The sequence below is a fragment of the Mus caroli genome, unplaced genomic scaffold, assembly GCF_978045245.1.
Source record: "Mus caroli unplaced genomic scaffold, Mus_caroli_1 scaffold_3, whole genome shotgun sequence".
NCBI lineage: Eukaryota > Metazoa > Chordata > Mammalia > Rodentia > Muridae > Mus > Mus caroli.
The window spans coordinates 5,087,826-5,111,259 of record NW_028227258.1 but is presented as its reverse complement, the minus strand read 5'-3'; the positions used below and the strand labels follow the sequence as shown (position 1 = coordinate 5,111,259).

Genomic DNA, 23,434 nt, shown 5'->3' with positions numbered 1-23,434 from the left:
TTCTGGATGAACAGCCTCCATCCCCTGTGAGCAGGCTGTAAATGCAAGTTCTACAGCCTTCATCCTGCCAGGCCTGAGACTCAGGTGGTAGGTCCAATAATCTGTGCCACAAGAGGCCTCTGGGAGATTCCACTCCCTTCTTATTTTGACAGCTACTACCTCTGTCACAAACCATGACCTCTAGCTCCAGATAACTGAATTTCAAATGTGAATTTCTCACGTCATAGCCTACTCTCAAATTCTCTTCACACACCCTGAATAAGTTTATGATTCATCTAGATAAGTGAAACAGGGCTCATTGTTGCCACTGGGAATTGAACCCGGCGAACCTGGAGGAACAGATGATCAGAAAGCCTATGTCTACAGAGTCTGACCCATAGCCCACACTGCTAACTCTCCTTACTGACCCCGTCCTTACACTTAAGCCCATTCTTGTAGCTTGTTCTGCAGACCCTCTTGCCACTTCCTGGACATGCCTGTGCCCCTAGCATTGTGTCTTGTTCACCTGTGAGCTCAAGTGCTTGATGTGTGTCAGTGAGGAGTAGATGCCAGAAAATTCTTGACAGTAATTAAGCATCCTGGGGGAAGAAGCTCTGTGTGAATTGGATTGTGTGAAAATTCTAATGGAAGTTAATGAGGCCTTGACTTACTTTCTGACCTGGGAAAGTAGGTTAATTCAGATCTTTTATTCCCATCTGTAAAATGGGATTAATGTTATTAACCCCCTTAAAAGGAATTATACCTGCAGATAGAGGACATATTAAAAATTACCCACAGGTATGGAAAACTATTTCTATGACAGATAATGAGTAATGCCTGCCAGATGAGGGGCAGAGGGGGAGGCAGGCTATTAATAATTTCCACCATAAAGAACTGAGACAATTGTGGTTGTGTCTTTGAATGGCTATCGTGTTTTCTTGCTACTCATGGGGACACATGCAGCCAACATCATCTTCTTGGCCTCTCGTTGAATTTTGACGGAGGTTTATGAAGAAAGGGTATCTATTGTAGACTTACAAGCAATTCTATTTTGGAGAACTGGCAATATGGCCACTTTATATAGCAGAATATAGTGATCCTGAATATCTCTTCATGTAGGTAGAACATACTGGCTTTGAATAGGGCCACTTCAAATATGCAGACAATGCTAACCATGAGTAAGGCCACTTTGAACGAGCCTGAATAGTTCTGTAAGTAAGTTGCCTTAACTGGCCAGGGAAAGGTCAAGGGGCAACTGACCATATGAATGTAGAGTCCCTAGCACTGGAGAAGTGTAGTGTTCACAGTGGAGATAGAGGATACACCATGCCTAGTTTGGGTAGACTGTTTCATTTGTAACAGGGTACACCACCCACCATTACTAATTACTTTCTCACTCAAGTTACAAACAGAATTTTTTATACTGTCCTGAAAAGACAGCTCTGGATTTAGACAGACAGGGTTACCCTTGACTTACCTCTCTACCACCTAGGGTCTATTTCCTAACTGTTCTGACCTGCTTTCCAACCTTAGAAAGGAACGAGGCTCAGTTGTAGAGTGCTTGTCTAGCATGTTTAGGGCCCTGGATTTGATCTTTTCCACTGGAGAGAGTGACACAGAGAGAGAGATATACAGATAGGTAGACATATAGACACATAGTTGCATACAACACACAGATATATAGATGATAGATGGAAAGAAAGATAGATAGGTACATACATAGATAGGTAGGTGATAGATACATAATAGACAGGTGATAGATGACAGATAGATGATAAACATGATAGTCAGATGATAGATGATTGATAGATGATGGATAGATTAATAGGTGATAGATAGATAGATAGATAGATAGATAGATAGATAGATAGATAGATAGATAGATAAGATAGATAAGATAGATAGACGATAGAACATGTCCCTGGCAGGTAGCTGAGAATATTTGACTGCAGTGTGTGTAAACTTCACTAAGGCCCAGATCTACACAGGATTTCCATTTCTGATGACTGATGGACAGAAAAGAGAAGGGCGGTGGCTCTATTAGGATGAGCCCTTCTGTTGGTGCTCCTCCTGTTCATCAGTTCACTCTCTCCACAGCAAGCACTTCAGCACAGGTCCAAATACAACCAGTAACTGCTTGCAAGTGCCATGGGGTCCTTCCAGTGTGTCAGCTTATGAACCTCTGACAAATGCAGAGCGTTAAGGAAAGGCTTTAAAGCATTTGCCCCTGGCCGTTCGGTCAGAATGAATACATTTATTAGCTGGTATCTCATCCTTGGTGGCAAAAATAAACAAGGACTAAAATAATCTGGTCATAAATGCACTCTGCTCCATGACTCATGCAGAAAGCTGCTATTCTGCTGTGTCTGGGTGAGTCTGTCTATGTAAATGTCCAGAAACCTTTGAGAAAACACGGTTGTCATGAACTGCCTGGCAGCCTTTCCCAGGGAGAGCAGGCGGGCACTGCTGCACCAAGATAACTTTATTTAATTACTTGCTAGAGGATTATTTACTTGCTTCATAAAACAATGGCTGTCAGTCAGAGACTCTTCCTGCTTTTGCAGATGTGTCTGCGGCTCCTGAAGTCTTTACAGATGCATCTGAAATAAGCTTTCAGGTGTCCTTTACATGAGCATTTGACAGGATCGTAGAATTAGATTTGCTGAATTTCACTAAACTCTGAAGTAATATGTCACCAGCTCCGCTTACTTTTCAAAAAATATTTCTCTCTGGTAATGCTCATCAATCTAGCTCTTCAAACCCTAAACAGGAGCCTCTGAGACAAAAGGATGACTCCATCCGTTAGGCAACTGACAGGAAGTTAAATAGCGAACCATCCTGGGTGTAGTAACAACGGCACTGGATAAAAGCAGGCTTGCTTAGATCTGGAGAGAGAAAGGGAGGAGGGGAGGAAAAGATGACAGATGCAGAACGCATGGCTCACCACACAGGTGGGGAACTGTGAGGATGGTCTCGTTGTGCCCATGTGCAGAGGAGCATCCGTTGGCTCTCAGCAATGGCCAGTGTCCTGCCTCCATCGTGCATGCACTTGCTCTAGACTGGGTGGTTATTTCTCTGGATTAAAGGGTTTTATTCACTGAGAACAATGATGCGGCCTTAGTGTATTTGAGTCCTAGGGTGACAGCTCAAGGAGTGAGCAAATCGGAAGGCCCTGCATTCACAATCAAGCAGCTCCTCCTCCCAGGCACCTCTGCTGTGATCTCACGCCTGTCAGATTTGTCAGTGCACACAGAGCCAGCGCAGCTTTCTGTTGATTCCCACAACAAAAACTCTTTGATGAAGGATTTGTCCAAAAGCTAGCAACAACTTTAAAGTACCAACTGTGATTTCTTCATGTGTCATGAGGAATCTTAGTGAGGTGGCAAAACGCATCTTGGTTTTCCTGCGGTAAGCACTTTACCTGTGTCAGAGGCAGAGAGGCTGCTTGAGGTACTCACCACCCCCACTCTGAGGTTAGAAACTTTGGTGGGAAGTTCTCGTGGGGCCAGGCACACTGCAGGGAACATACACCTTGATGAAGGCCATAGGAGGGAACTGTTCCCAGCGAGGTAAGCTGCACAGAGGTTGTGCTGTGAGCGGCAGGTGCTCGCTCGTTCCTGCATTCAGTGAGCCCTGGATGAGAAGCTGCCATCTGACAGGTGTTATTTTAGGCACTAAAGGATGAAGGCAGATGGACTGTATGGGCGAGAGATGCTGGGAAGCAGACATATGGCTAAAGTGCTGGACAGCGATTTCTGTAGGTCCCTGATTCATCATGCACCTTCCACTGTGGAAATCAGCAAATAACAGGCTGTAAAAACTGGGGAAGGTCTTTCTTTCTTTCTTCCTTCCTTTCTTCCTTTCTTCCTTCCTTCCTTTCTTTTTCTTTCTTTCTTTCTTTCTTTCTTTCTTTCTTTCTTTCTTTCTTTCTTTCTTTCTTTCTTCCTTCCTTCCTTCCTTCCTTCCTCCCTCCCTCCCTCCCTCCCTCCCTCCCTCCCTCCCCCTCCCTCCCTCCCTCCCTCCCTCCCTCCCTCCCTCTTTCTTTCTTTCTTTCTTTCTTTCTTTCTTTCTTTCTTTCTTTCTTTCTTTCTTTCTTTCAAATGGTGGCTGCACCTTTTATTTCCTTTACCTTGAAATTTCAAAGGGAATATTTATCAACAGGCAGTTTTTATCAATACTACATAGACGATGGACCAAGAGTCACCGGGCTCCCTCAATTCCAGGGGATAATGTCGTGTTCAAGGTAGCTATCAGCTATACCCAAGTACCTTACATGTCACTTGCATTTCATTACTCACACCCACCTGTAATTTATGAGGACTGATCTTAACACAGCTATAGAGAAAACGTGATCATTCACGAAGTGTCACCAGAGCTTTGGCTCATGCCATAGAGCAATGATGAGCGTTGTTTGTTGTATTTGGTCACATCCAGATGGGTGCTTGTTCCTTGCCTGGGTAGAGTGAGGTCTTAGGGAACAGAAGGGAAGCAGGATGCAGGAAGCAGCTCTTATCTTTCTATTTGTTCCTGGGTAGAAAGCAGCATGGTCTGCTCTATTTAAACCTCTGCTTAAGTTAACCCTTCCCCTGGCTCCTCCTGTAGTTCCATTTTGGCTCCTCCCACAACCTCTCCTGTAGTTCCTCCTAGGGCTCCTGCCCCAGCTCCTCCCACGGCTCCTCCTACAGCTCCTCCCATGGTCCACGCCCTCTCTCTACCAGCTCTACACTTCTCCAATCACATCTCAAGGCTTCCTGCCTAGGTGCCTTGACCCAATGCTCCAGCCTCTCTTGTTAATTCTCCCTAACCTTCCTAGACTGGTAGAGAGGATCAGATTCTTGTTTCAGCGTGTCTCTTCTCTTTGCTTCTCTGACACCCTCAGTAAACCACGAGTCTCCCTAGGACTGGAGGATGTCTCAGGTACCATGGCATTTCCAGTGTCTGCTGTGGAACTAACGTAGCAGTTAGCAGGAGCTTGAAAGTGCTAAACATAAATGCCCATGCATCCATGCAGCCATCATACAGAGGGCACTGGAACGTGGAGAAGAAAGTCTTAGAGTAGTAAGGAAATACATATGTGTGTGTGGCATTTCCCATCTACAAGCAATCATAATAATAATAAACTAATTATTTCAATGAGAAAAATATGAGTCATACACAGAGCATATAAAATAAGGGACTATATTTAGATTATCAAGACCAGTCCATTAAAACACCAGGGGTGTTTGGTAGATAATGCTCTGTATTTGTGTGTGTGTGTGTGTGGATCAGCATATATTTGTGATAAATGATCAAAATCTGTTAACTTTGTAATTCCTTTTGTTTATTTAACCAAATGTATATAAATGGATCTCATTGTAGTTTTGAACAAACTACAGTGGAAGGTGTTGGCTTGTGCCTCAGAAATGGCTCAGGGGGTGAAGACGTTATCACTAAGCCTGACAACCTGAGTTCAGTGTCACATGGTAGGAGAGAAGTGACTGCCACAAATGTCTTCAGACTTCCTCATACATGTTCTTGTCCTCACACATGTATACACACACTCACACACAGACACATACTCATACACTCACACATACAGAAAGACAGACACAAGCAAAGACAGACTTGCATACATGTGCATGTATATGCAAACACATACCCATTGACATATACATATGCATTCAGACATGCACACATTTACATGCACACATGCACACACATGCACACACATGCATACACATGTACATGTATGCATGTACACATATACACACACAGACACACACACACACACAGAAGATGGATGCATGAAAGTTTTAAACATAAAGGTGCTAGTCCAACTTAATAGTGAGTAATATGTCTCTTGAAGATTAGGTGGGTCTTCTCTCACTGAGGCCCAACCCCTGGTCCTCTGCTGTATATGTGTCAGGGGTCTTGGACCAGCTAGCGTATGCTGCCTGGTTGGTGGCTCAGTGTCTGAAAGATCTCAGGGGTCCAGGTTAGTTGAGACTGCAGGTCTTCCTATGGGGTCGCCCTACTCCTTAACTTCTCCTAGCCTTTCCCTAACCACAGGGATCCCTGATATCAGTCTACTGGTTGGTTGTAAATATCTGCATCTGTCTTAGTCATCTGCTTGTTGGGCCTCTCAAGGGCAGTCATGCTAGGCTCCTGTCTGTAAGCACATCACAGCATCAGTAATAGTGTCAGACCTTGGAGCCTCCCCTTGAGATGGAACCCAATTTGGGCCAGTCACTGGACTTCCTTTCCCTCAGTCTCTTTTCCAATTATGTTCCTGCAGTTCTTTTAGACAGGAAGAATTCTGGGTTGGAGTTTTTGACTATGGGATGGCAACTCCATCCCTCCACTTGATGTCCTGTCTTTCTACAAGTTACCTCTCCCTACTATTGGGCATTTCTTCTAAGGTCCCTCCCTTTGAGTCCTGAGCATTTCTTACCACCCAGGTCTTTGGTATATTCTAGAGCCCCCTGCTGCCCCGCCATTTCCTAATCTTTCCATTTTTGTTTTAATGTATTTTAAAACATAAAGGTAGGCATTAATTAATTGCCCTTACTAATTATGTGCACTTGTTAAGCTGTCACTAAACTAAGAAGTATCCACATTTTAAAAAGGAAAGTTGCCATTCTGATGCAGAAGCAACAAGAATTTTTCATAAAACTGAAACTGAGTTGGCAGTAACTACCCTATAGCCACACTTTCCATTCATAATGTGTGATGGGGAAAGACAGCAATAGACAGCATCCCTGTTGGTCTCATATTTCTGTAGTTTGTTTTGCCATGTGCCGGTTGCCCTGTATAATAATCAATGTAACAGAAGAGAAACATTTGCTTGAAATCAGTGTACTCAGGGATTGCTTTCTGAGCCTCTGAAATCTTTTCTGTTTTTATACTGGACTCTCGTTTCAGCAGGCACACCTGCAGGAATTAGGTAAAGGCCTATGCCACAGGCATCAGTGATTTCTTTCCTGTCATGGACTGTATCCATTGGTATTGCAGACACACGTCACAAGGATGTGTCAGTGAATTAATATAGAAACAGCCTCTGCAAAGGAGGCAGCCACACTTTTAGTCTCATGGACACCTGGGGCTGGAACTGCTTCTAAGTGGAGGCTTTACAACTTGCAGGAAGTAAGCTATGGGGAGAGATGGAGGCGAGGGGCATCTTGATACATTAGAGACTGCAGTGGCATGCCTTCGATCTTGATGCACATTCTCGGGCACATACCTGTATGATGCTTGTTAGAGAGCAGACTGAGGCTAGCTTGTCTCCTTGGGCCTGTCAGTCTTTCCAACTGATTACCACAGATGCGGAAGCTGCTGCCTGGGGCCACACAGTGAGAACCTAGTGCATACTCACTTGCCTCAGTATGGAGGTGGGTCCTGAAACCTGAAACCCCACACAGGGAGGGGTTTTGTGGTCATGTCTGGGAGTAGTATGAGAACAGCCCCTCTTTGCCACAATTCCTCAGCAAGGAGTGAAAAGCACACACTTTAGAGTCAGCTGGATCCAGGCTCAGATCATGGCCCTGCTGTTCACTAGCTGTAAAGCCTCCAGCAGGTTGTTCATCCTTTCTGGCTTCAGCCTGCTCATTTGGGGAATAGTGATTGAAGGTTGATGGTTCTGCCACGTGGAAGAGCTGTGGTTGGCAGTGTTATAACTAGCCTAGAAAAAATTCACAATGTCTCAACCAAGGTGGCTAATGATCAGAGTACACAATGTATCTTCTTCCATGGTTTGGCTAGTTTGATATTATTATCAGTGGGCATAGCAATGATATGCTACACACTCTAGATATTTTCCCCAGAGCTGAGATAATGCCCACCTCTGCTGAAGGAGCAGTGCTACAACACTTACTGGGAAGTAAGTACTTCATCATGATCAGGAAACAAAACAGATTTCATCTGCTCACTGTCTTTGTGAAAGAGAATCTGCAGCATGGAAAATACCCACTCATGAATTTTTCAGACTTATTTGAGATTGAGGCTCTTCAAACATCTGCTCATTAATGTGGGCATCCAGCTAATGTCATAGATATTAATAGCAGATTCTGTTCTCTCTCCTGTAGTTAATACAGGAGCGGCTTTCTTCCTGGGCCCATAATGTTTTCTGATAGCTTTAATTGCTGTTACTTAAGTACAAGAAATACTGAATGCCATAGATTCTAAAGAGATAGTAAGAAACAATGCCCCTTTAGAATAACAAACATCCTTTTTAAATATCAGTGAGCCAAAGGAAGAGAGCTGTCACTCTTGCTATTCTACGGGGGTTAGATTCGGTCCATACAGAAGATACTAAAGGTGAAAAGAAAGAGAATCTATGAAAATTAAAGCTGTCACTCTGTGCAGTGCCATTGTGTGAGCAGCTTCAAAAACCCATTTGGAAATCATGGCTCTTGTATCACAGTCATTACTGAGACACTAGCATCACCCACTTATTACTGCAAACATAGCAACAGTTGCCATGTGAGCAAGAGATCTGTAACACAAACAGTGGAGTCGGTTGCTGCAGGGTGGGGCTGGCTGGAGTCAGGGCTGCAGTGGCTGAGCACAGTGCTACCTGTACCGGTTTAATTAGGCTGGCTGTTCTCTCTGGTCCCTGTGCCGCGTCCTGTCAGACATTTCCAGAGAACAGAAGCAGTCTCAAAAGGCGGCATTTCGGATTAAATCTTACATTCAGTGGCACACAAACAGAACCAAAGGCAGAATTTTGCTTTGATGTGCACAAGGGTAGACACGTGGCCCAGGCTTCCTTTTCATTTCCAGGAATGGAACCCTCACAGAACCCTTGTCATTAGAAAGCCCGGTCCACTTGTTGCTGTCACAATATGCCACTCCGTCTAATTGAAAATGGAGAAGTCTGTCATCATTTGCTTAGCAGTTTGCCTCTGGTGAATCTTCGCAGGTTCCCTTTATGTGGCTGGGAATTAGTTAATTAGTATTACAAAATGCATCAGGAGGAACAGGCCCTTCGGGTTACCAGGGAGGCCCTTTCAGGCTGCTAACAAGCTTGCCATGGGACAGGAAGAGCTGAAGAATGGTGGCAGAGCCGCCCAGCTGAGGAAGACATCTTCCCTCGCTTGCTCGACTGAGCCGTTGTAACCTAAATATGTCACTTTCTCAGTCTTTCTCAGTCTCATGCAATGCCTTATATGTGGCATAAATCCTGGTCCTTAAATCTTTCTCTTTAAGAAGTACCGATTTTACACAGGCACAGGGTTTTCTTCTATCTCCCCTTTCATTAATTTCCCATTCTCCCAGCACTTCTTCTGAACAGAATATTTTGTTTGATATTCTTTCTTTGACATTTTTCACAGAGAGAGAAAGGTTGTTTCAATCTAAGGGCGGCTTTTAAAAGTCAGGGACAGATTGACATTTTTTCCTCACTCCTTAACTTTGACGCTGTATGCCTTTGTTAGGGGGGATTTCTCCAATCTCTCGCTGCTGCACTCCCTGCAGCGCCACCACTGAGGGCCAGATGGCGCCAGTGAGCAAGCCAACTTATAAGCGAGGCTAACAGTGCTGTTTAGGGTTCTCACCAGGGGAGGGAGTCCTGCAGCCCCCCCCCCCTCCTCCCACTGATTCTGTGGAATGATAAGAAAGCAGAATCCCTGAGGTCTGAGGGCAGCCCTTGGCACAGTGGGATCTTTATTTCACTTCCGAATCTGGGAATTGTTGGCAAATGCCACTGTGTTGCTTTACAGGTGTGATACCAGGGGCTGTGCTGAATAAAGAATTTTTATAAAAAAATATTAAGTGGCTTTTGCAATACCGATGAATATTCTAGATTTTTGAACCTTCATGGAAATAATTTTAACATCTACTTCCTTTAACTTTTGTTTTGTGCGTGTGTGCCCTTGGGTGCGCTTTTGTGTATGTCTTTCTCTGTGTGTGTCTTTGTGTGTAGAGATGGCATTGTGCATGTACCATGGTGACTATGTGGAGGTCAGAGGACAGCCTCGATTTTGGTTTCCCATTTATACTTTGCTTGAGACAGTGTCCTTTGTTGTCTGCAGTTAGCAGTTGCAGGTAGCAGGCTGGCTGGCCTGCCCACGTAGCGAGATTCTCCTGTCTCCACTTACTGTCCTAGGAGCCCAGGTCTTGCAGATATACACTGTAGCTTCTGGTTTTACATGAACTCTGAGGATACACTTCAGATCCTCACATTGCTGAACCAGCTCCCATCTTTCATGTACTTTATATGACACCAGGCTCATAGCAAGGAGGTAACCCAAACCCAGACAACACTAGCACCCATGGCTATAGGCTTCCTTCTTAGCCCCACACCCCATGAACACCAAAAGCTTTTCTGCTTCTATTAATTAGGAAAATTCATGGACAACTGAAAAAATATTTGAACTTAAAAAGAAAAAAGATAAAAGGGGCAGCTGACAGATATGCTGGCACCTGCTTAGATTCTGGCTTCTCTTCCTCGCCATTATATTTTTTTCACTTCAGACCCTTAATGAGCTGAGTGAATGACCTTGAGCAAGTGAGGGTCATAAAAATTATATACTCCAGAGATGACAAATATCTGGGAAAAATTGCCTGGCCCCTAGATTTAGGCAAGTGACATCTTACTCTCCTCATTATACCATAGTGACAAAGGGGCTTAACAGAGGCACATACAGACAGTCCTTCCTCTCAGCACAGAGGGCCTGGCCGAAGGACGGGAAAGGTGCTAATGAGATGCTTAAATAAGCAGTGAGCTTTGATAAAAAACTCATTAGCTATGCATTCAATCAGCCATCTTGGAGTAAGCTAATAACTACGTTGGAAAACCAATGATGCCATCTTTTTAAAAATCATTTTCTCAGATTTGTGAACCTCATAGTGATTTGTGTGTAACGTCAGGTTTAGGTACTGAACCCACATTGTATCTATGAATGAGAGAGGACAGTGACTCCATTTCCTCATTACTAGCAAGTCGTTTTGTTTGTTTGTTTGTTTGTTTGTTTGTTTTTCTTGCACTGAGTGTCAGCCTCAATATTGTTGTTGAGTTAAGTCCAGAGGTTGTGAGTTCTGCAAACTGATTGCTATAATGCAGAACACACTTAATCAATATGGAAAGGAATATAGCTTGACGAAACCTAAAGAAATTGCATTACAGTAGAGTTATCTTCTAAACTGGCTCATGTGTGCACTTCTGGTTGTAAAATTCCTAGAAGGAAGTAACTCTTGTTATATGTTCTGATTAGAGCTTGCTGCCTTTCCAGGTATCCACGGTGGCTGATTTGGAGGGAAATGATTGAAGACAATGGTGAGGGCTGAGTTAGTCCTGGTGTGTGGAGCTTTGGGTCTATAGGCAGCTGATTACAATCTGTCCCTAGGAGGTAAAATGAAGCAAGGTGGCCAGTGTCAGTAGGAGAATTTCTCTGTGAGCAGAAGAGATGTAGACCTGGTGTCTAAGGCTGTATTGAATTTGTCACTCTTCGGTGGGAGACCGTTCAGCACCGCGGACAGCTCCTCGTGGGGTCTCCTGGTCCATCTGCATCTTACAAGAATTTCAAAGCTGGCAGCAGTGGCACACACCTTTAATCCTAGCACTTGGGAGGCAGAGGCAGGTGGGTTTCTGAGTTCGAGGCCAGCCTGGTCTACAGAGTGAGTTCCAGGACATCTAGGACTACACAGAGAAACCCTGTGCTTCAAGCTAGCAAGGTTGAAGTTTAGTCTTAACACACAGTAGAATCACTGCCAGATAGGCCTGGGTTCAATCATGAACTTATATTTTCCACCGTTTAGTAGTTTTGTATCCATTATTTAAAACTGCCCATTTCAATTTGCTTTCCTTAAAGAGTGGGAGCGTTCAGGGAGCATTACTTCGAAACATTGATATTAGAATTAGATAGCATTATCTTGATGGCAGCTTGCAATGCTCACTTGCCCATGCTATAATAGGCATTTATACTTATGCTGGACACTCTCCTAAGGAACACAGTATAAAAAGAGGAGAGATGCTTATGAACGCAATATGCTTATAATCTAGGTAGGTGTGAACAAAAATCAAGTGATTGGCTTAGGCCCTCATTCCACACAGATATACGTGTCATGAAGTTTATTGTTGGCCTTTAAGTAGAACTTTAGAAGGCAGTGTGTGTGGCAGATACATTAACCCAAACAAAGTAGGAGGTCAGGTGATAAACACCTTTAAAAAGCTACAGTCTTGGAGCTAGAGAAATGGCTCAGCAATATTGCTCTTCCAGAGGGCTTGAACTAAATTCCCAGCACCCAGGTTGAGCAGCTTATAGGCAACTTTAACTCTAGCTCCAGGGTCCCAATGCCTGTTGGTTTTTTGTTTGTTCATTTTTGTTTTTGTTTTTTTGGCTTCTTCAGGAACCTGCTCATACATGTTAAATACTCAAAAAGATGTACATACACATGCACATAAAAAATAAAAACATTTAAAATGTTTAACAATCTTAAAGAGATAACCAAGTTTAAGAAAATGGGAAAAATAAAATCTGCTCTACGCAAGAGATGTCAGACATGAGTGCCCACTTCAAACTGAGCAACAGATAACATGTAAAGAAAATAAAAAGAAGTCTAGCCCATGGTATATACATACATACATACATTCTTTCCATGGCTTTACAGGCCCACGGAATATAAGCTCATAAGGGAACCAAGAACTAAGAAGAAGGGACAGGGCAGCAGGAAAGGCAAGAATCCATAGGAACAGCCATGTGATCAGAGCTTAAAGACCGAAGATGGGAAACCTAGTGGAAATCATAACATAAATGTTTTAAAGGAAAAGGTAAGCTTATATGGAAGGCAAAGAGACTTTCAAAACTGGCCTGAAGAAGTTTCAAACAACAACAAATACAAAGGAAAGAAGTCAGGAAGAAATTGAGTTGGAAACAGACAGCAAAACAAAGAGAATCAGAGAATTAATAAGATAAATGCAAAAGAAGTTACCTAATCTGTAGCAGAGATGTAAAAGGTGGAAGTGTGCCTTCCCCACCAGGACACACATAAACACACTGCTTTACTCACAGACCTTTGTAGCTACACACTTTGCTAGCACACACGTCTCGGTGTACATTCATACACTATTGGCATGGATGTTCTGATTAGACACTTTAAATACACTAGGTGATATGCAGCTAGTGAAGTTTTCCAAAGAGCATAAGGTTAAGGTAGAACAAGGCTACCTAGAGGCTGTGAATCATACAGAAGTTCTGAAATCTACCAAACTGTGGCTTTGGGAAGCCAGCAAATATCAGGTAAGGGTAATAAAAGTGCACCATGCCCAGTATCACTGGAGTAAGATACAAAAACCCAGGAAAGACTTTCAGATCAGTTAGGAAGCGAAAACTGTGAACAAAACATGGATAATAAGATTCACAGGTAAAATGTTAATATTCATAGGGAACCTGCCAGTGTGTGCAACAGAATTTTAAATGTGCAAGGAAATGAACTCCTGCACCCACAGAGGAGAGAGAGAGGGAGAGGGGAGGGAGGGAGGGAGGGAGGGAGGGAGGGAGACAGAGAGAGAGAGAGAGAAGAATCTTCATTGATCTGGATTTATATCTCTATTAGGCTGAAGGAAAATTTTAAAATGCATTTGAAGAGAGAAAAACCAGGACTAGGAGAGAGAGGTGACAGGTCAGAGCCATGATAATGAAAAAGGTAACTCTGGCTAGGTATAAAGAGATCACAGCTTCACAGAGCAATATCTAAACGTGGAATCTTAAAATCTATGGCAAAACTAAAAGGTGCCAGTGGTGAAAGTCCATACTGCTTTTCAAGATGACCCAGGTTCGCTCCCTGCAACTACACAGTGGGAGATCTGGAGATCATGATAAACTCTTTGTGGATTATATGAAAGTTCATCTACATAAATGCAAAAGAATTACTAAGTGGGTAGTGAAGAAGACTCACTACGGTAACGACATCAGATCTTCCCATGTGAGTCTATGGGTTTATAAAAACTCTTTTTTTTTGTGGTAGAAAAAAAATATAAACTGTTTATAAAATTAATGGGGAATAGTAACAGCTAAAAGAAGAAGGGAGTAACAAAGACGGAACTGGTCTTAGCAGGTAGCAGGACTCCTAATACCATCATTACCTCTTAAGAAGTAAGATCATTGGCTTGGACATGGATAGAAAAAAATATCAAAGGAATAGAAGACACCTAAACTGGACCTATGTAAATTGAAGAGCCTTAAGGTTAGGAAAAAATAGCTGCCGTGGGTCATTTGGGGAGGGGGATGTCTTTTCTTAGCTGAAAAGAGAGAGAGGAGAAGAGAATGGCCAGTTTGTAGTCAACCACACCCTGTCTGTTCTTACAGCAGGTTCCCCTCTCACATTAGAAGTGGCAACTGGTAGTGATACTGTCCTAATAGGACAGTATTGCTGCTTGTCAGAAAGAAGGCCCCTTCCCAGGCTCACATGTTTGAACATGTGGTCCCCAGGTGGTGGCACTGTTTGGGAAGATTGTGAGAACTTTAGGAGGTGGAGCCTTGCTGGAGAAACTGAGTCACTGGAGGCAGGTGTTAAGCCTGTATTTATTGTATAGCTGTAGTTTCTGAGTATGGATGCAATTTGAGCAGCCAGCCTCCTGCCGCTATGCCTACTCTGCCTGCTGTCATGGCTTCCCCACCACAATATCCCTCTGGAACTGGAAGACAGAATAGATTATGTCACTTTTGTCAGGGACCTTTTTCTCAGCATCTGATTGACTGAGACAGAGGGTACAGAGTAGAGAAAATGCTGGAACACCTAGTGCTTTTTATGTTTTAGACAAAAACAGACTTGACTGTGACAGAAAAGCAGAGGCCACGGTATCCATAGCCCAATTCTGGATAGTTTTAATTTGTTACAAATAAAAAAATGTTTAATATGTTCCCCATAGAGTTAAGTTTTAAATGAGATATTGTGAACATCAGAATAAGATCAGAAAAAAGGAATTGTCTGATCTCAAAGTATTTATGACATAATGGGATTGAGGCACACAGTGAGATGGTGAAATGGTAGAAGCACCCATCATGGCACAAGGTGGCAGGCTGTGGCCATCTGCGCAACACAGGCAGGGAGGGGTAGCCTCAAGGAGGGCATCTTCAAGCTGCAATGATGAAGATTGCTGAAATAGGTATGGGTGGCTGATTCATGCTTTGACAAGAATGAGGAGTGGGCAATAAAAACCAATCAGGCAGAGGGCAGTGGCTGACAGATTAAGCATTGTGTGTCAATAGGGCATCCTATCTATTCTAGAACATCTACAGTGTATCTTTTCAGGGCATTTTGTGAAGAGTCAATTTGAAGTTTGTAAGATTATCCCAAACATTCCAGCATTTTGGCCTAAGGAGTTAGTGGTATCTTTAGTCATTGAGACTACAATAAATTCTTCACATAAGTTTTGTAATCTAAAGTGTACACATGAGGAGAATGAGACCCCTCAGTTCAAAACCACTGGGATGCAGGATAAAAACGTAATTTTGCTAATAGCATTAGTATCCAGGATAAAATTCCTCCCTCTGTTGGAGGTGATAGAGAATTGCTGATGGTTTCAAAGCACTACATGAAGAAACTCAAGCTGGCAGAGGGCAGGAGGTGCATGGAGAGGTGGGGCAGGAGAGAAGTTAAAGAAGGAAATGCTGAAAGAGGTCAGAGTTGGATGTATGGACTGAGGTTCTGTTTCTCTACTACCCTACGTGTGTGTGTGTGTGTGTGTGTGTGTGTGTGTGTGTGTGTGTGTGTGTGTGTGTGAGAGAGAGAGAGAGAGAGAGAGAGAGAGAGAGAGAGAGAGAGAGAGAGAAAGAGAGAGAGAGAGAGAGAGAGAGCGAGTGCTGGCACTAAGGACTACATAAAAGGTATACATGGAGTGGAGACAAGGAACAAAATTTAGGGTCATTTAAAGCCTGGGGAGGATTGTGAAAGTAGCTATGAGTTGACCAGGGGAAAGGTTAAGGTAAAGAAAGTTCTATAGATAGACAAACAGAAGGGAAGATTAGAGTGGAGGACCCGACCTATGTCTTCAATTCATTGAGCTACCATAGCACACAGTTCCATAATTCCAGGAAAATGAAGTGTGAATCGAGAATTTTGTACATTACATTCACATTGTATAGGTTGAAATATGTTCCCAGGGCACTAGGCAAGCTATTTAGAGGAGTCCTTGTATTGCTAGCGATTGATCCCAAGGGTGTCTGTTTCAGAGCTTTGAATCCTACATCCCCAGTGTCTTCTCCTGGACAGCTAACTGGGTCACACACTATTCTCAGAGCTGAGCCCCACGCAAACCCTAATTGGTTTTCGCATCTGAAAGGTTGTTCATCACTTTGTCATTTCTAAATTTAACATGATGTAATCCATGCACAAGATGGGAGATTTCAGACCCTGTGGGAGGAGAAGTGCCACATGCCGAGTTTCTAAATATATCTGGACACAAAATATTTTAAAAGACGCAGAACTTCAAGAATGGTTTCCTTAATCTCAGATTTTACTCAATTTGTGATTTTTGTACTGAATTAGCTATTTCCTCTTTTTCATGGAGGAAATACCTGACAACTTTCTACCTTGAAAAATTCTTTTATATAGGAAAAAAATGTTAACCATAACTAAAGATAAGTATACATACAAACAACGGAAACCTATACTAAGCCAAGAGTTTTTAAATTTCAATCTTCTGGATGTTGACACCACAGCATGGTTGAGGAGCCCAAGTCTCTACATTAGTGGGGAAGCACAGCCGAAGCCTTGCCCACATTTTTCAAAGTCATGGTGGCACCCATGCAAAATTACACTTTCCTGTGTAATTGGGTAAGTTAGCTTTGAGGCTCAGTGCTCACAGGCCCAGAGACTGAAGTGGCACAAATACTCATCCTTTAGAGCATCCTTGGTCAAAATCGGATATTGGCAAGGTCTCTTCCACTTGTGCCAGAACTTGAATCTCCTCCCACAGAGAGACCAGCAGGTTAGCACCATGTCTTTCTTTCAGTTTTACCTGCTTTGCTGTGTTGCAGTTACTCACAACCTTCAAGGTGTCACCATGATGAGCTCTCATTGGCCCTGGACACTGGTCCTTTCTGAGTTTCCCAGATGATTTTAACATGCAAAGTTGGGAACCACTCTAGGCAGGTAGCCCCAGTTCCTACATCCTTGGGCTCTTTCACTTTAAGGACTGACTCCCTTCTACAGCCTTTAGAAAACAAGCTGAAAATGCAGGATTGTGAGGAATGCTTGAATCCATTCCTTGATCATCTTCCAGAACAAACTGGGACAAGTCCAGAAAACACAGCATTGGCAAAACACAATGAGCTTCTGGATCCTGCTGCCTCCTGTGCCGGGGGAATTTAGAAAGCACAGCAGAGGCCCCCATGGGAATCCAGCCGGGCCACCTACTTGATCTCTCAGGAGAATTGCTTATACTTTCTGAGTCCATTCTTCATCTTAAATAACGGAAAGGTCTGCCTCTCAAAGCTTAATTACACAACTATTTAGACAGCATTTAAAAGAGTGTCCTGCATTTCACAGGTGTTCCATGGTGGCAGATATTTGAATAGAACATTGGAAGGAATAGTCAGAGCCTGTTCACTGACTCCACTGTAAATTCATAATGATTACCATATATCAAGCCAATTTATTCCATTTCCATTTTTTATCTGCTGTACAAATACTTTTTACTTAACACCCCTATGTCAGCCAAACTGCAAGATAGTTGAATGTAGCAATGCATAAAATGACACTATTCTTCTCTGGGCTCCTTGTACATTTTCAATAAGTGCTTCAGCATTATCTATATCATGATATAGATAGAGCATTTATCTATATCATGGATCTCAAATAATTAAGACTCTGTTTGCTAGGGTTGGGGCAATAAACAAACTGACCTTCTGTTCACTGACACTGTAAACAGGGACTAAGATGTTCAGAGAAATATGCAGGAAGGAAAAGAAGCCATAGTCCTACACCACAAAGGACAGCGAGTGGAGAAGACGCCGCTGAGAAAATGCAAGGAAGCTGCTTTAAGACCCACACCAGGCTGTGCGGTTGTCTCCCTACTGTGTCAAGAAGCCAAGCTCTTCCATCCAATTCCCCTTGCCCCACATGATGCTGTGCCTCTTGCTCTGTGTCAGTTTCTGAGTGGCGAATTCTTGGACTCGGCTACAGTAGCAGATCTGGATTCTGTGCAATGGGTCAGCCTGTCTCTGTCCACTGCTCACTGCTGAAATAGCACCCCTTTTTATAGCTGAATAACTCTGTAGTACATGGTACCTCTAACATGCTGTCTATCCATCTTTTGGCAGACACTTGAGTTGTTTCCATTCATGGCCATTATGAACAAGATTTCCATCAACACATGTGTATGGGGATTGTTCGTATGTCTGCTTTCAGTTTTGTGGGCTATATCCAGGAGTGGAATTGTTGAGATAGGAAGATGGGTGCTGCTCTGAATGTCTGGTCTCCATTACCAGAACTGACTCCAGGCTGATCTGTGGAATTCTTCCTTGAATTCCACAAGACCACCCTAAAATATATTCAATAATTTATAATGCTTCATCACTTTAGATCTTAGCAGATGTCTCTCTGGTGCCAGAGCTCTGCTGTTACTGACAACTTGCAGAAGAACCTAAACTAGCCAAGGATGAAAGTTTAGGTTTTTGTTCACAGTATAATGAAAATGGAATCTAAACTCTTGGCCAGTGTTTTCCAGAGGGATGTTCAGGCTCCACCAGACAGCATCATGTAGGTGACTGTCCAGATCTGGCACCGAAGTCTGAATTTACAGCAAGACCCTTGCTGACATCCACACTTACCTTTGAGGCCACCCAGTGTAGGACCTTGCATTTAGGGCGTATTCCAATTCAAAACGACTCCGTAAAGCTGCCACATGGCTCCGACCAGGCCCTCCTCGGCTCAGTAGGCAATCAGAAGAAGAGGAAGGTGACAGAGAGCCACTGCTGTTACTTGATGCGGGAGACATGAGCTGCATGGGGACGGCATGGAAGGCCTTGTTTACTAACTCCAACAGGCAACTGAACTGCAGCTTTCTTTTGATGGCTCCTAGTTCACCTTCATCTACACTTGCTTCTTCTCCTCCCCTCAACCTCTGGCTGTGAGATCTGCTCAGCTTCATCTACTTTTTCTCCCATTTCTATTTTGAAGCTGGTGTTATTCTTATTCGTATCTTCCCCAAACACAGTAAACCCAAGTTAAATGAACAAAACGTTATTCAGATGATTCTCATTTCATGGTCAAAAGATCGACAACCACATTCCTCATTAAGGTGATAAGATTCACTCATGGCAGAGATCCTTTCAATTGCAGCTGAAATATTTCCCTGAAGTAAAACAAATTTATACACCATCTTAGCTTCTTTTCTTGTTGCTCTGATAAAATACTCTGACAAAAGCAACTTAAGCGAGAAGAAAGGTTTGTTTTAGCTCACAGTTCAAGATACAGTCCATCTTGGTGGGGAATTCAGGGCAGCATGAGCTTGAAGCAGCTCTGAGATTGCATCCATGGGCAGGGAACAGAGGGATAACACATTCTGCTCAGATCATTCTCTCCACTTTATACAGACTAGGATCTCAGTCCAGGAATGGTGTCATCCAGTGTTAAAATGGATCCTCCCATAGCAATTAACATAAGACAACCAACACAATCAGGCACAGGTGTGCACAGGTATCCATTTCCCAGGTGACTTTAGATCTTACCAAGGAGACAACAGTAACCATCATATTGACTTTTGTAAGAATAGATCCATTTTGTAAGATGAAGCATGGTTTAATATCTAGCAAGTGTTTTTTTCCCAAGAGAACAAAATCAATCTCTTTGCTAACTGGCAGTCCTTTGGATTTTTGAAAGCAACCTGTGGGCTCACCCTGATGGGATCTTCTCATACTTTTGGTAAAAATCCTTGGTTTCTCCAAATGCTCCTCATAATATAGGATTTTAACTTATTCAGCCTTCTGATTGCTCTTCACTACAATGCTAGTTTCAGTTTTCATTATTCTTTTAATGACCTAGAGTTCAATTGGGTCCTTTTTTATTTGGTCATCTCAGAGCAGGAATGGTCAGACCTTTTGTTCTGCAATAGGAGAGCCTCCTCATGCTATATCTGCCTCTGAGCTTATTATAGCACTAACAATGTGACCTCGAGACCATGTCTCCTGTTCATCCTTTTACTATTGTTTCTATGGCTTTGGGAAGAACAGTGTGTTATTCCTTTCAGAATTATTCTTGTTCATCACGTGGTGTCATTTCATTTTCCAAGATATTATAGATTCTTGCCTTCAAATGTTTTCTGACCCTCTCAAACATTGTCACATCACCAGTGTGACCAGCAGGTCTCCCTTGACCTTGGTGTCAGGCTGACTAAGAAATTGGATAGCGGGGAGGACAGAGCCATATGAGATCCCAGAGCCTGGCTCATTAATTAGTGTAACCCATCCAATGAACTCTCTTTGCATATAGGTGCTTTGTCTTCTCTTCTTAGGTGAGAGTGTCCCAGAAGTCTTGATTAGTGTGACAAAACAAGCTTGTTTGCCAGATCCTTCCATCTATCATCCCTGTTTCTGGGTTGCCTTATTTACGGTTTCTATACCTGCAATGCAGCTCAGTGACCAAAAAGCCAGTTGGAGAGGAAAGGGTTTATTTGGATCACACTTCCATATTGTTGTTCATCATGGAAGGAAGTCAGAACAGCAACTCAAACCTGGAAAAAATCTGGAGGCAGGAGATGACTCAAAGGCCATCCATGAATGAGTGCTTCTTACTGGCTTGCTACTCCTCGATGCTCAGCCTGTTTTCTTATAGAACCCAGGACTAGCAGTCCAGGAGTGGAACTACTGACAATGGGCCGGGCCCTCCCCCATCAATCACTAGTAAAGGAAATGCCCTACAGCTGGATCTTATGGAGACATTTTCTCAGTGTAGGTTTCCTCTTTTCAGATAATACTGAAAAGTCTGTGTGTCAAGTTGCCATAAGAATAGCCACCACAGCTGATCCCATGACAACCTGACACACAAATAACTACTAAGCCATACCTTTCCTTTCTTATTTATCCCAACAACCTTACATTAAAAATGTGAATAACTTTAAAAGTCCCACAGTCTTTAGTAATTCAAACACGGTAACATTTCAGTCACTTAAAAAAAATCCAATCTCTCTAAAAATCCAAAAATCCCTTTTAAAAGTTCAAAGTCTTTCAATATTGGGTTCCTTTAAAAATTGAAATTAAACTAAGTACCTTCTTCAAGAAGGAAGAACCAGGGCACAGGCACAATATAATTAAAGCAATATCAAACCCCACCAATATAAGTACCTCAATGTGGGATTCTCTTTCTCTTTTCTGAACTCCCATAGAACATCTCACTGAGCTCTTTATACTCAACATCTTTTCTAGTCCAAAGAGCCAACATTCTTCCACAATCCTCCCCCAAAACATGGTCAGGTCTGTCACAGCAATGTGCCACTTCTTGTTCCAACTTGTCTTAGTGAGGGTCTCTATTGCTGCAGTCAAACACTATGACTAAATAGTAAGTTAAGAAGGAAAGAGTATATTTGGCTTGGACTTCCATATTCTGTTTATTATTGAGGGAAATCAGGGCAGAAACTTGGAGGCAGAAACTGATGCCGAGGCCACAGAGGGGTGCTGCTTACTGGCTAGCTACTCCTGCCTTGCTCACCCTGCCTGCTTTATGTAGATGGTAGGACAAGCAGCCCAGGGATGGCACCACTCACAATGGGCTTGACCCCTCTCTCCCATCAATCACTAATTAAGAAAATGACTTACAGCTAGATCTTCTGGAGGAATGTTCTCAATTTAGGTTTCTTTCAGTGACTCTAGTTTGTGTATCCAATTGACATAAGACTAGCCAGCACATGGGGTACTTCCTATCCCCATCTAATCCTGTCCCAGGATAGGAACAGCCTTGTCTGGTTAAAGTCTGTGAGTGACATGGGAGGATTCTTGGAGCTCAGACCTGAAGGTGTCTTGTAACAGCCAAGACCTCTAGAAGATGCCCTTATCAGGAGTCAGTCCTCAAGTCTCACACCAAGGAGCAGCTAATCTCCCCATATCCGTAACTTTCCATACCAAAAGGAAGGGAGGGGAGGATTTAAGTCAGAAGAATGCCCCCTTTTAGTGAAAGGCTTCCTCTCCAGAAGTTTCTGTGAAGAAGCAGACAGAATGACTGGGGCCTGCAAGCCTGGAAGTATTTCCCAATAGAGTGGGTTTCAGGAATGCCGAGATGGGATTTGTTGTAGGAAGGAAATGTTTCTGAAGGATTCTCTTTCTGATTTGTTGTGCAGGCTCATGGCCTCTGCCCCTTCCCTCTGCATGCGTATGGACCACAGTCTTGTGTGTGGTCCCTATATTTTCCCGTGCGTTTGAAAGATATTATTTCTGGATGGGTGCTCCTGTTTTAGCTCCTTTGCCTATTTTTAAATGCTATTTCATGATCAGGCATATAGCAAATTAAGGCAATTATTGAGAAAATTAAAGCAAACATCTCCTTGATGTTAAGGTAATTTTTCCCATTAGCCTGATTTTCAGCATCAATCACTTGGTGTCCTGTAAAGGCTCTGCCTTCCAGTGGATTTGTGCATTTTTTCAGATAGTGTCTTTCTTCTGTATTGAACACAAATGGACAATAGCTTTCTAGCAGGCTCACTGCTTCTGTACAAATTTGTAGAAAAAAAAAGATTAAATATTTACCTTCCAATATGCTTCTTATACTTACAAATCTTAAATATTTGTTTTATTTATTTATTTGTAATAAATAAATAAATAGACACTCCCATGTACACACACACTGTGTGGTGGTGTGTGTGTGTATGTGTGTGTGTGCCCATAGAGGCCAAGAATTATGGAAAATTGTGAACTGCCAGACACAGGTGTTGGGATCTAGATTCTAGGTCTCTGATAGAGTCATAGACACTCTTAGATACTCTTCTCCAGCCCCCATTCTTTTAATCTTTTCATTTTTTAAAACTTACCGATTTTTAAGCTTGGCATGACTGCAAACATTCTCTGGCCTGATTATTTTTGTAACCACCAAAATTTGATATGAATTTGCTTCTGCCCCTAGAGAAGCAGCAGTCTGCTTTTCCTAGGGGCATCATTGGTCAGCTACGTAGCAATGCAGTACACAGTCAGTTCTTGTCTTCAAGCGCCATGTCACTTAGTTCCCTGACTGCCTTTGTAACCTCCCTAGCAGGGATATTGTAGAGACTCTCATACCATTTCCTTTGTCTACCAAACCCTTGAGGAAATGTACTTTAAGAAATTACCCAGGAACCTCACAGGGATGACAGCCAGGACCTTACCATGCCCGGGACTGTTTAGTTGTGGATACTTCTTGACTTGTGGTTAAACCTGGACTTCTTTGTGTCTGTGTGCAGGTGTTGCTGGACCCTTCTTCCCATTGACCCAGCTTGAATTGTTTCATTTCATTTGTATATGTAATTGGCATGTCAGAGCTTCTAAGACCAAGTCTGACCCTCATGTACCTGTGA

At 42.9% G+C, this 23,434-nt stretch overlaps 1 protein-coding gene across 1 annotated transcript in view; it reads right to left on the bottom strand.

Annotated features, from left to right (window-relative positions):
• The window catches only part of Tnni3k (TNNI3 interacting kinase), a 311,536-nt gene that overhangs the window by 22,084 nt on the left and 266,018 nt on the right, over nucleotides 1-23,434 (bottom strand). Inside the window, 1 exon segment of the mRNA XM_085835372.1 lies at nucleotides 18,729-18,898. Within this exon segment, the coding sequence (XP_085691498.1) occupies nucleotides 18,729-18,898 (170 nt within the window).